The 14,051-nt window shown below is 39.8% G+C and overlaps 1 protein-coding gene across 4 annotated transcripts in view; it reads right to left on the bottom strand.

The window, feature by feature from the left end:
- The window catches only part of CSNK1G3 (casein kinase 1 gamma 3), a 118,217-nt gene that overhangs the window by 12,085 nt on the left and 92,081 nt on the right, over positions 1–14,051 (bottom strand). For 2 of the 4 annotated variants that reach the window (XM_063454134.1, XM_063454131.1), the window contains 3 exons: positions 13,110–13,258; positions 11,971–12,066; positions 5,173–5,268 (listed from right to left, as the gene is read on the bottom strand). In XM_063454134.1, coding sequence (XP_063310204.1) covers positions 5,173–5,268; positions 11,971–12,066; positions 13,110–13,258 — 341 coding nt within the window. The remainder of the gene's footprint in view (positions 1–5,172; positions 5,269–11,970; positions 12,067–13,109; positions 13,259–14,051) is intronic. The other 2 variants (XM_063454132.1, XM_063454133.1) reach the window with 1 other exon arrangement.

Here is a 14,051-nt window from a genome sequence, read left to right as displayed (position 1 = left end):
GTATACATTATATAAACATACACACATAAAACATTCATATCATATTTGCCCGTATTCGGAGTTCTTCCTGAGTTTTAAATTCCATATGCAATTGACATAGTTTACAAAAAATACAGATGGCAAACATTAGCCAAGATTTGTCAAGATATGTGACCAAACAATAAGAAGAAAAAGAATAAAGATTTCAAATAAACGAAAGAACCTGCAGTTAAAGTTACACTCCAAGCACCATAACCAGTACAAGTACCTCACATAAGCTGTCAAACAGCTAGCAAATGATTTGACTACTTACATGGAGCATGCTGTAGTGATTATGGAGCTTGTAGTGTTCCTATAAGGTCACACATTAAGGCACTGTATGTATGTAATGAAAATGTGTTATATGCACATTATGGAGTGTCTGTAAATGCTATATCAGCCCTCAATCCTCTGTCATAACGACTTAGTTTAAAAAAAAAACAAAAAAAACTAGGGTTTAATATGCAAAAAAATGCAAATCTGTTTAATACATTTCAAATCCACAACCTTAGTTCTGTTTCATCACAAAGAATGAACTTACTCGGACAAAATCACATTTATATTCAGAATTATTCCTGAAATGGAACTACCATTTACAATATATTTTAACTTTATTACATTGTGTACTAACACTTTTCCCCTTTTAACTTGTTTGCATTCAATGAAAAAGAATAATAAAAAAAAAAAAGTATTGCTTCCATGTGTAATAGTGGACAATGTGAAGATTGGTATTGATACATTCATTATTGTTAGATGCAAGCAACAAGTTACAATGTCCTACAGCTTACTTTATTACTATTGTTGGATTTGGTGAGAAATAGAATAGTGTCAAGTATATCTCAACACCAGCCCTTCACAAATGTTGGAATAATCAGGCTTGCATTAGTCGTACATTAAACTTTACAGTGCTATTCTAAGCAAAAATGAATATACATGCTCATAATGTGATGTTCTCTTTCAAGGAGGTCAACATAATGGATTGGAGTGCAGCGGTTAAATAAAAATTCTTAAAGCAACATCTTACAACCTTTGATATCTGCCTGCATACTTAAGATTTTGGGATTTTGCACTCTGGATTAAAGAAAGCAACGGATATAAACACACCAACCAAGGTAGCAATATCTGTAATGCTTAACATCACTGCAATGACTAGCCTTATTTGTAAATTTCCATGATGAACAAAACCGCTAGGCATTAGTGACAATTTTGTTTTGATATTTTTCGTTTATGGCAAACATTTGCAGTGTAAATATTCCCAACTCCTTTAATTTTACTAATAAAATATATATATATATATATATATATATATATATACACACACACACACACACACACACACTACATTTGCCCTAAATAGATACCATGTCATTAATATAACACACAATATAAAAACGTTTTATTCATGCTAGACACTATTTACATGAGTAATATGAATAGATGTTTGATCTCTGGGTGACCTTATGTCTTTTAAGCACTAATTTAGTGCCGCCTTGCTACCTTTCATTTTGTGTTAAAGGATCACTAAAGGGTAAGGAACACAAACATGTATTCCTGACCCTATAGTGCTAAACCCACCATTTAGGTGGCTTACCCACCCCCCTATAAAAGATTAAAACTCACCTTATTTCCAAGGCTGTGTGGGCCTGCCGGTGCTGGCTCCGCCCCCTTTGTGACATCATCAAAATGGCCTATGTTTTAGCTGGATTGGCTAAAAACGGCACAGGGCGGGGGCCAAATGCCGTTTTGGCCAATAAGGACATCCACATAGAGATGCATTGAATCAATGCATCTCTATGCAAAATATTCAGCGTCTCCATTCAGAGCGTGGAGACGCTGAACGGCAAAGCTGCCTACTGTGCAGCCCTGAGCCAGGAAGCCCCTCCAGTGGCCATCTAAGAAGTGGCCACTTGGAGGTGTCCCTAGTGGCAGTGTAAACACTGCCTTTTCTCGAAAAGGCAGTGTTTACATGAAAATGCCTGAAGGGAGCTATTATACTCACCAGAACATTAAGCTGTAATTGTTCTGGTGACTATAGTGTCCCTTTAAGTTCATAGCATAGCATTCTGTTTGCATTCACCGTGTACATATTTACATATTGCATGCTTTGATGATGACATCAACCCTTCTGCCAGTATTTATAATGATTAATAAATGAACAAACTTGTTTTCCCACAAAATAAAAAATTACCGTATATACTCGAGTATAAGCCGAGTTTTTCAGCCCATTTTTTGGGCTGAAAAACCCCAACTCGGCTTATACTCGAGTCAAGGTCTGTATTATGGCAATTTGCATTGCCATAATACAGACCGGGGGAGAGGGGGGCTGGCAGAGCTGTAACTTACCTGTTCTGCAGCTCCTGTCAGCTCTCTCCTCCTCCGCGCCGTCCGTTCAGCACCTCGGTCAGCTCCCAGTGTAAGTCTCGCGAGAGCCGCGGCTCTCGCGAGACTTACACTGTGAGCTGACAGAGGGAGCTGCACGGACGGCGCAGAGGAGGAGAGAGCTGACAGGAGCTGCAGAACAGGTAAGTACAGCTCTGCCAGCCCCCCTCTCCCCCCCACTGAACTGCCACTGGACCACCAGGGAAGGAGAGCCCCCCTCCCTGCCATGTATCAAGCAGGGAGGGGGGACGAAAAAAAAATAAAATAAGAAATAATAATAAAAAAAAATAATAATAATAAAAAAAATAATTAAAAAAAAAGGGGGTATAAGGACCACTGTGGGAGGGGGGGGGGGATAAGGACCACTATGGGAGGGAAGGGAGGGATAAGGACCACTATGGGAGGGAGGGGGGGATAAGGACCACTATGGGAGGGAGGGGGGGATAAGGACCACTATACCACTATGGAAGGGAGGGGGGGATAAGGACCACTATTGGAGGGAGGGGGGTGGGATAAGGACCACTATGGGAGGGGGGGATAAGGACCACTATGGGAGGAAGGGAGGGGGGGGATAAGGACCACTATGGGAGGGAGGGGGATAAGGAGCACTATGGGAGGGAGGGGGGGATAAGGACCACTAGGGGAGGGAGGGGGGGATAAGGACCACTAGGGGAGGGGGGATAAGGACCACTAGGGGAGGGGAGGGGGGGGGGGAAGTAAGGACCACTAGGGGAGGGGAGGGGGAAGTAAGGACCACTAGGGGAGGGGTGAGTCAGGACCACTAGGGGAGGGGGGTGAAGGAACATGGGGGTGGGGAGGTAAGGACCACTGAGGGAGGAGGAGGGGAGGTTAGGACATATGGGGGGGGGCAAATATCCTTGCACCGGCCCTGCACACACTGCATTCATACACACACTGCATTCATACACACACTGCATTCATACACACACTGCACTCATACACACTGCACTCATACACACTGCATTCATACACACACACGCTGCACTCATACACACACGCTGCACTCATACACACACGCTGCACTCATACACACACTGCACTCATACACACACACGCTGCACTCATACGCACACACTGCATTCATTATACACACACTGTAAATAAATATTCAATTAATATATTTTTTTTAGGATCTAATTTTATTTAGAAATTTACCAGTAGCTGCTGCATTTCCCACCCTAGTCTTATACTCGAGTCAATAAGTTTTCCCAGTTTTTTGGGGAAAAATTAGGGGCCTCGGCTTATATTCGGGTCGGCTTATACTCGAGTATATACGGTATGTTGTAATGTTATTTAAGAACTGTGACTCCATAAATGACCTTTTCTTTAAAAACAAAATTCACAAGATTTCAGCATTATACCATTTTTTAGGTTTTAATGCTACACCTCTGTGCTGCTTGGCTAATAAGGAAGCATTAGCCTTAGCAGCAATGGGCAACTCTGATTGGCTGTGAGTATCAGCTGACCACTTTCACGGGGCACACTGCTGGTATGAATTGGTATTGCTAGAAGTCAATGTGTAAACTCTACCTTAGCCATACCTCAAGAAGTATCTGGGCTGTGGGAGGCCAGGAACCAGTGTTAAGCTTATAGGCGTGTGCACAGAGTGTGCCGGGTTTGCCTGGGCACACCCTAATCCCCGCGGGCCGCACATGGATCGAGGCCGGCAGGGGAGATCACAGGATCTCCCGTCGGTCCATGCAGAGCCGGTGCAATCCGAGCGCCGGCCCTGCTGTGTGCCTCCAATGGGCCAGTGGGGAGATCAAAGATCTCCCTCACCGGCCCAGAAGTAGGAGAGGACCCGGGGAGCTCTAGCCAGCAGCTCCGCCGGGTTCCTCTCGCGAGGTCGAAACGTTGCTGCGGCAATGCTCAGATCTCGCGAGAGTGAACTTTTGCCCTGCAGGCTAGAGTTCACTCCACTCTCACCACTAAGACCATCAGGAATGGCAGCAAGGATCCTTCTTACCTTTCCTAATCTGTCCCCCAAACCCCATGCACAATAACTCCAAACAAATTCTCACACACACACAGCACACTATCAGCACTCTCTCTCACACACACCACCCTCACACACACAGCAGTGTATGTATGTATATATACATATGTGTGTGTGTGTATATATATATATATATACACATATACATACACACACACACACACACACACACACACACACACACACATATATATATATATATATATATATATATATATACATACATATACACACACACGTGGCGTGTGTTTGTGCTTTAGGGTGCACACCCTAATGCAATAGGCTGTGCACACCTATGGTTAAGCTGTTTGAAAATAGTGCAACACTGAATGGAGGGACAGTGCCAGAGAACTCCAGGCACAATAACCAGTTCAATGAGATTAAATGGTGTTAGTGCTACAGTGTACCTTTAAATTCACTACAATTAAGTAATTAGTCAATTTGTCAACTTCAAATTGTTCTGGGTGCATTTGTAAAAAGTATATGCAATCTATATCGACCCCTGAGGATTACTGACATAAGTAGGATGCATGCAAAAAATTCTTTCCATGAGACGCAGATTTTTTCAGTAAGAATAAAATGTTCATCCCATAATGCATTCAAGTGTAAAAGCAAGAAGAGCAAAAAGCAGTGCAATAGGGAACACATGAGAAAGCATCACTTAAGCCAAAAACAGAAAGCATGGTAGGGTTTTTCTAGGACACGCTGGAGGTTATGGGGAACGCAAGTAGTCAGACATGCAAAGAAGCAGAAAATACCTGGACCGAGCCACCATGTCTGTCAGCTGCTAGGTGGGCTCTTAGGTGTTGGGGGTTGGCCTGCTGGGAGTCCCAAGCTGCCCTGTGGTCTGCCGACTGCCCATTATATAATGCATAAAGCATGCATGGAAGAGGAGGGAGAAAAACCCAAAACATATTAAATACCTCATGCTTCATCACAGTATGTGAAATCAAATAAACGCAAGAAAAAAACCAAGCAACACCAGAATATGTACAATTAAAAACTACAGCACACAATAGAAGTTACAGCATAGATATCATGCATGCTAGTAAAGGCAAAAGGAAAACAAAATGCTTAGTAAAATCCAGTAGTGTTAGCTTAGATTTACTGCTGTGACAATGTATCAGATAGAATGCAAAACTGCATGGTATTCAACTCTACATATAATAAATATATATAAATAAAATTTGTATGCTTCACCGCAGGCACTGATCAACAAGAAGTTACACTCCTGGGAACCCAAGAGAAACTTGTACAACCAGTGCATCTTTTGATGTTCTCACGGCTGTGCAGGACCATTATATGAAATTTATGTCCATATAAGAGGGACAACTATAAGTTTTGCTCCTGTGATAGTACTTTGAAGCTGTCTGACTACATATAGGCCCAGCTGGCTGGCACATAAACAAGTAAGTCCTGTACACATTGGGCTAACACGAACCATTTGTGGTCACTTTGGTCTTATCCCCTACAGTTCCCACTTTCTTAGCTTTTATAAAAATACCTAGAATGATCAATATGTAAAACATTCACTTTTCAGAAGGATATTCTATTTAATGTCATCATTTTACTATGATCAATATCTAAATATACAGTTTTGCTATAATAAATACAAGTAAATTAAAAGGAACCTGTCATGAAATATAGGTTTGCAGTTTTCCAACCATCTGGTTTGACTAATGTTATACATTAAGTATTTTTTCCCCAAGTACAATTAAAAGCCAATTTTGATTTATTTCCATTACCTGTCTCCTGCTGAGATCATCAAATCAGGTTTCATTTGGCGTTACACTTGCTGTAAGACACACCTCTCCTGCATAACTCTGTTCGGCAAACACAGACTTGCTTCCCATGACAGGTGAAAAAGACCCAACACTTTATGTTGGATTTGTGTAAATAAAATGTTCCCTCTCTATTCTTAGATTGCCTGTCCAAAACTACAACAATAATTAATTCTGGCTGTTTCTCTCCTCTTTCAATGTTGCCGCTGGTGCCCCTCCTCCCTACTTCCCCTTGCAGGCATTGTTTTCACTCAGGCTGAACTTTAGCAGAAGAGACACCCAGAGGAGGGCTTCCCTGGTAACAGACATGCAGAGCACAACCTTATCTCTGTGCTTATTTGCAGAGGTTCGGCACAGATGTTATTGACTGAAAGGTGGGGGGAAGGATTGTTTTCCAGCCTCTTATTAGCAAAACCAAACAAATTACTAGAGATTCTGCTAGAACAATATACAGATTAAATCTGGTTCTCTATCATTCAGATTAAGTTGTATTTATTATGACAGGTACCCTTTAAGTAAACTGGTCTGTTCCCTAAATATTTCTATATTGTTGGGTATTGTAGATACGATTTGCAAAAAACAAAATACATTGGGTTTCCAGGATAATCTCTACATATTACTTGGTAAAAATGAATGAAAACTACGAGTTAGGAAGCTCCAAAAATGTTTGTAAGATTAGAAAATTCAAGGACAGGGCATGCTAAAAGGTGAGCATTTTCAACATAATGCACAGACCTGAGAACTTGCTGGGTTTGATCAGATAGGCTCAGACTGCTAGTTCATTCTCAGGCTTCTGGTTCAGAAGCAATAATCTTCCAGCAGGCAATGCCGAGTTTTAATGTTAGTATGACCCACAGCTAAATATCCAGCTATATTGGTTCTTTGAAAAGGAAGTCAATTCTAGCAGATGTTCTTGAGAGTTCTATGCAGTTGTAGGAAAGGGAGATCCCAGAGCAAAGACTTATTCAGTTGCACTTATGAGCCATCATGAGATTACCCCTGGAACTAGCATAATTATTAGGTTGATACCCATCAGAAACCAAACATCTGCAAGCTCACTTTAAAACAAAGTTAGTCAAAAGGGGGAAAAAAAACCTAGACAATGATTTATACAGTCTGCTATTGGAAAGAAAGAAAAGTGTAGATTGGAAAAAAGAAATAAAGAAACATATACTAACTAAAGAATAATAGATTTGCTGTAGCTCGGTTATATGTAATTACATGATCTGAGATCAACAGATTAAAAGGAAGACTATTTTACTACAACTTTCAGCACTCAAGCAGGTTTGATAAGTTCTAGCGTTTCAAATCAATATCAAGATGCAGTTTTACACAGAAAAGCCAATTATTAATTAAATATAATATGCCTGCACTACGAAGTACATCAGCTATTTCACATGAATGTTATTGCATCTCACACAGGATAAAATATTTCTCTGGAAAACAAACTGTAACATCAGAGTATTGTTCGAGATGTAGTCAATTTAGAATGTATTTGTATGCTAAAGTAAGATGCCACATTGCAGCAACGAAGAAACCCAAGACCAAATAACATAACACAGCACCAGACTAACATTTTATCTTCTCCAAACGTTAAAGCCAAAAATAAAACTGTTTGCCAGCTGCCAGATGAGTTATGATTCACGACTCTAAAGAAATAATTTCCAATGTGGCAGTATATAATAGCAGCAGGTTTTACACTATTTCAGAGAATGTTTGAGTATTGACCATAGACGGGTGTGTGGCTACTTGGGTAAGGAAAGTGCTTTCATTAAGCACCTGATGAGCCAAAGCTGCTGTTAAAGAACTTGTTAGTAAGTGACACCACAGATTATTGGAACACTACACTCGGTTCAGCAGTCTGTGGTCCCTATCCATGTGCTGGACATACCACAACCCTCATAGTTGATTTGTTGGTGCTGTTGAAATGTTTTTATATACACAACATTCACTTTTCTGGAAACTATTATTTATGGGTGTTGAAATTTAAAGAACTTGCCCCCATCCCTACACCTAATAAAATGAGGAAGGGTAAACTGCCAAGCACAGACCACTGCCATGCCTTATGCCCTCCTCCTCCTAAATAAATGATTAAAGTAGCTAAAGTGACTTTAGTAGATGTAGCTGTGTAGATGCATGCCGAATGTTATGGGTAATTGGGTTAAAGGTTAGACTGGGGTTAAATTAAGTATTGGTGTACATGGCATGATTAGTTTTAAGAGGAGTTAAAGCTAGGATTAAAGTAATGGTGTTTTTATGCAAGTTTAGGCTTTGAGTGGGAATGGGTTTGTTTAGGTATTGGATGGGTTAAATTTATGGTTAGGAAGAAGGGTGTGTCAGGCATATGTTATTTGCAAAGAACACATCATCCTATGTCTTCTGTAATCCAGTCACCCTCCCTTTATTGATATCAGAGCTGCAGAGGCTATTTTACAGTGCACATCTCTCAATGCTGTCCCTGCTCCTCCTTTAAATAAATTCCTGTATGAGAGGCGGTCAGCCAGAAGATGGAAATGATCCCTTTCACTTCCTGTACAGCCTCACACACAGACACGGGTGTAGCTGGAACAGCATTGAGTTTTACATCCTCTATAACTGTTCCTGCTGCTCGGCTATCAAGCATAAGACACTGTCTAGGTCAGGGGTAGGCAACCTTTTAGCAGCACTGTGACGAAATAAGACTGTTATGCCCAGTAGCGTGCCGGTCCTATTTTTTTTTTAAATTGAGGTGTGTATGTTGCCGTATTGTGCGGGGTATTGCATGTGAGAGGCTGCATGTGGGGTTGTGTGCATGTATATGGATTGTTAGTGGCGTTGAGTTTGTGAGGATTGTGTGTATGTTTGTGTGTGGGCTGTTCGTATTATTTGTATGAGGGGAGGGTTATTCTGCATTTCTGTGTATATCTAGCAGTGTGGGTATCTTCCAGTAGGGACCAGGCTGGCCAGGTACAGGTCAAGCACAGGAGCAGTTACAGCAGAGCAGCTGTGGGCTGCTCTATTGCAGTGTGGATTACCATTCACAGGTGCTGGAATTAAGGGATCTGAAATCACTTCCTCTACGTGCTGCAATGCATAAATTGAGGATTGTCCTTCACCACCGTTTCATATTAGCAGATATCTGAAGTTTCACTGAGACTCCTGATAGGCCAAAGCCTGTTTGGCTCTGGCAGCCTTGAGTGCTGTGCAAAGACCTCTCAAGTGCCGTGCATGGCACACGTGCCATTGGTTGCCTACCCCTGGTCTAGGTGAACTACAGAGGGCACTGGCCAAAGCTACTGGTACTTATCTCCCCACCAGTTATTTTAAAGGGACACTATGGTCACCAGAACTTACCAGCTCAATGTAGTGGTTCTGGTGTCTATAGCATGTCCCTGCGAGAAAAGACAGTGTTTACATTGCTGCCATTTAGTAGCAGTCACTCAAATGGCAACTAGAGGTGCTTTCTGTGTCAGTCCTGCACAGTTTGCAGCACTGGCGTAGAGCTCTAAACAGGCACATCGTAAGTTCTGAAAATAAGAGCCCCCTATTGTGGTAGACTATCTCTGAAATGCTTCAGAGCCATATGACCATATATGGGACAAGAGTTGTACATGATCAGGGCCAGGACACACATACAGGAATGCTAAGAATGTTCATACACAGTAAAGTAGGAAATTAATAAAGTAATAGTTAAACGCTTTCTAAATGGTTATTAATTGCCGCAGCATGGGAGTAACCCTTGCATATCTCTATTGCGTATAAGCTGCATCATCGGTCATATATAAGCACTGTTAACCCACGAGGAGGGCTCTCAGCCCTTTTTGTAGACATGAGTCTGTGCTAAGACAGTAACCAGCTACAAAATAAATGGTTGTTTGCTTCCTGAGAAACCTATGTCCAGTCTCGTATGTGTTTCCTGGCCTCGCATTCCTGCAACACTATAGGTCAGGTGCCTGCTCTGCCTAATGGGAAATCAGGCACTGCTTATGGCAATTACTATATTATAATAGTATGGGTGCATGACATTGCACATTATTTTGCATTGATGTAGTCTATAAGAATTTCGTTTAGAGTTTCCCAATAATAATTTCCATTAAATGTTTTGGGTCGATTATAAAATGTCTGGACATGAACTAGGCTTTTAGTTTTTGGTTGCTTTTTTTTTTTTTCAGGTCAGAAGAGCATGTTTGATGGATAGCATTTGTGGCTAGTGGGACAATATTATACGCACACAAACACATAAATGCACACATACAGTTATACTACACGTATGTGATGCAATACAGGGGTAGGGATGGGATTTAATATTATAGGGCTGCTTTATATTGCCCAGTCTGATCGTGGATGTACGGTAGCTGAAAAGAGGACTGTGATATTTCACAGTAAGTGTGATCTTCCTTCTTGATCAGTAAATAAACTTTATGATAAGATATTGCTGCAGGCTAAGATTATAAAGAGTATTTAAAATCCCATATTAATTCTATGAGGCACTCTGTGAGCAAGATCTGCTCCTCAGTAGCACATGTGGCTAGCTGCCACAATATCCAATTACGAATAAATGGTTTCCATTATCTTTTAATATAATAGAGTCCAAGATGTCACAGACTTGCAGCACACTGTGTACTTTGAAGAAAAAGTAAAAAAAAAAAAATAATATTTTTTTTTGCATGTATTTCATTTAAACGGACGCAATAGGCACTGTAACTGCTTCATCTCACTGAAGTGGTGTTTAGTGTCCCCTGCCACAGTCCTTCTATTCAGAATTAAACAGTTTTTAATGCTGCAATGCTAAAAGATGCCCCAGCAGCTCATTTTCACTAGACTGGACTAATGTGGAAGCCTGACCAGCAATGGGTGTCTGAGCGCTTACAGCCTACCACACCACCCAAACCTGGTATAAGTTGGTATGGCTGGAAGGAAGTGTGAAATCCCCACTTTAGCCTTACCTCTGGTGGGACCAGAGAATGTTTGTTTCGTGTTAAACTGCTCGAAAATTGAGGAATAGCACCAGAGAACTCAAAGCTCTATAGTCCATTCAATAAGATGAAATGGTGCCTACAGTCAGTGCCCATTTAAATAGATGCTCTCTATTTGCACTGTCTTAACCTAAATTCCCAATTCCAGACTGCATTAATAAAGATAACTTTCTAAGATATAATATTGAGCAAGGGCGATATAAAAAGATGTAGAACTGGTAGGTGATTATGTGGTTTTAGATATCTGACAATGTCACATGAATTACAAAGCTAATTAAACGCACAAAAGAATAAAATAAAAAACAAGTGCAAACAAAATACATAAAGGAATATTACCATGGACATTTTTTTCCAGAGTCGAAATGTGTCTAGCAGCAGCTTAACTGTTCATGCTGTACAATTTTGTCTACACACATAAATATTTCTATAGGGCACAACTGTCTGACTGGATATATAATGCATCTCATGTCTAAATAGCAAAGCAAGATAAGTAAATGGAAACTATTTCCACAGGGGAAACCACAAAGACAGTCTAATTTCTAATCATCAACTATTTTAGAATAATGAATATGCATTTTCCATGGCAACATCCCTTTAAATGTTAGATGAAAACAAGGTATGGGTCGCAATAAACACAATAGTAGTTAGCAGTGGTAAGATCACTAAGTAAACACTGCTCTAGCAGCAGTTCTTGAGTGTTAATGTATTACTACCCTAATTACAAATGTTAATTGCTCATTACATGTTTCCTGAAATGCAGTTTGCAAATCAATTTGAAACATAATGTGATTACCTGATCAACTACATCTTATGAGTTTACCTGATTTTTGGCTTGCTGCATCTTATCTCTATGTTGATGTGCTTCTCTGTTTGATGAAAGAGCAGGGTCCGCATGAATAGAGCCAACTGGTGTAGGCTGAGAAAATAAGAGGAAGTAAGCTTAAAACCATGTGACTATTCAGATTGCATCCAACTAAGAAAAACAATAAGGTACCATGCATAATGCAAGACTACAAACATATTGTCATAATAAAGAAAAATAAACACATCACAGCAATGGTTCCCAGGATTAGAGCCATGTTGCAGAAATGCTCATTATTATGAAATACTCCAAGCACCATTACCACTACAGTAGTGTTTACGCTGCAAGGTGCGCCCTGCCGTCCCCATCCTTCCCCCTATGAAAGTAGTCAAACCTTTTTAGAATGTTTAAGAATTGGGGAGGTTGTTTTTTTGGTGGATTTCAGTTTTTGAAGGGCAATTGTTTGTGTGGTGTACCACTAGCATAGAATGAACTGTGGATTTGCTCATATTAATAGGCCCATCTGAGCTAAAAAGAACACTCTAAGCACCATTACAAATTAGACTGTCTTTGTTGTTTTCCTTTTGCAAATAGTTTCCATTTACTTATCTTGCTTTGCAATTTAGATTTGAGAGGCATTATATATCCAGTCAGACAGGTGTGATAAAATAAATATATATATATAAATAAATATATATATATATATATATATTTTTTTTTTTTTGGTTGTGTGTAGACATAACTGGGTTCGGCAGGGCACCACTTTCTACCACTGACAACTGAAAGCTCTCTACATGAGCTAAGCCTAGCACTGCAGGAGTTAGCTCATTGTTAGCTCGTTTGCAGGAGCTTCCTGCTGTCATTGACTGTCAAAAAAAACAAAAAACAGTTTGACTACTTACACTGGGAGCAGGGAGGGGACGCCAGGGCACTCTTAGCACTATAACAACTACAGCGCACTGCAGGGTGTAATAGTGCTCAGAGTGCTCTTTTTTAGCTCAGATGGACCCATTAATATGAGCAAATCCGGAGTTCATTCTATGCTAGGTGGTACAACACACGAACAATTGCCCTTCAAAAACTGAAATCCACACAAATTAATACCTAAAAAAAACAACCATTTGTTTTTAAATAAATGTATTTATTTTTAAACTTACCAATTGTTTTCCTATCCAGTCGTATTCATAATCAAACATATATCCCTTACGATCAAACAAATCTGTAAAAAGCTTCCGTAAGTAGTCATAATCTGGCTTCTCAAAAAAGTCTAGTCTTCTTACATAACGTAAATACGTAGCCATCTCTTCTGCATCAAAGATAAAAAGATGCTGTCACATGCATTATAAAACTTTTCATTTAGATCAGAATAACACAAAATAATTTCAGTTAAGCATTCACAGGAAACCACATTTTGAAAGGAAAACTAGCAAAGGGTTTTTAGCAATTTTCTACAAATAATTCAAAAATCCTACGTTTTCTTTTTATATGCTTCATTTTAGTTGCCAGATCTCTATAATTAGGTTTTTAAAATTCTGAAACTACACGGTTATTTTTTTTTTTTTTTTTTAACTACGGTAATAATTTTTATTGTAATTGACATTTTATTTTAATGTTATAGTAATAAAAAAAACTGTTTGTGAGAGGGATGGATGTATTGTTGCTTTGGATTAAATTAAAAAGAAAAAAAATGCCCTTGTTTAATCCTATACACAAAGCACAAGAGAATATTCAATATGAAGAGGTAACTGGATCTGCAAAATGATGCTTCATCAAAAGAACACATCAAGAAATACATGACTAAAGGACACAATTTCCGCCTTACGATAGGCTTCAAGACAAAGAAATAAGCCGGCGCCGCTTCCTAATCAAATAATAGACAAAACATAATGAAATATGGAATGGCAATTTCACTTCAAGTGTTTTCAATTGAGTAAAATGGAGAGCGATAAAAAAGAAAAGTAGAAATTGATGCATTATTAACAAACGTGTTCTTGTTTTGCCAGCAATTTAGGCAATACAAAGTCTAGCTCAGTTACTCTCTTCGTACAATTCAGTTGCAAATGAGATAAAAACCAATAGCACTCTCCCCATGAAACATA

The sequence above is a fragment of the Pelobates fuscus genome, chromosome 5 (genome assembly GCF_036172605.1).
Source record: "Pelobates fuscus isolate aPelFus1 chromosome 5, aPelFus1.pri, whole genome shotgun sequence".
Classification (NCBI taxonomy): domain Eukaryota; kingdom Metazoa; phylum Chordata; class Amphibia; order Anura; family Pelobatidae; genus Pelobates; species Pelobates fuscus.
Note: the sequence above shows the minus strand (reverse complement) of the source record. Positions and strands in the feature narration are given on the sequence as shown.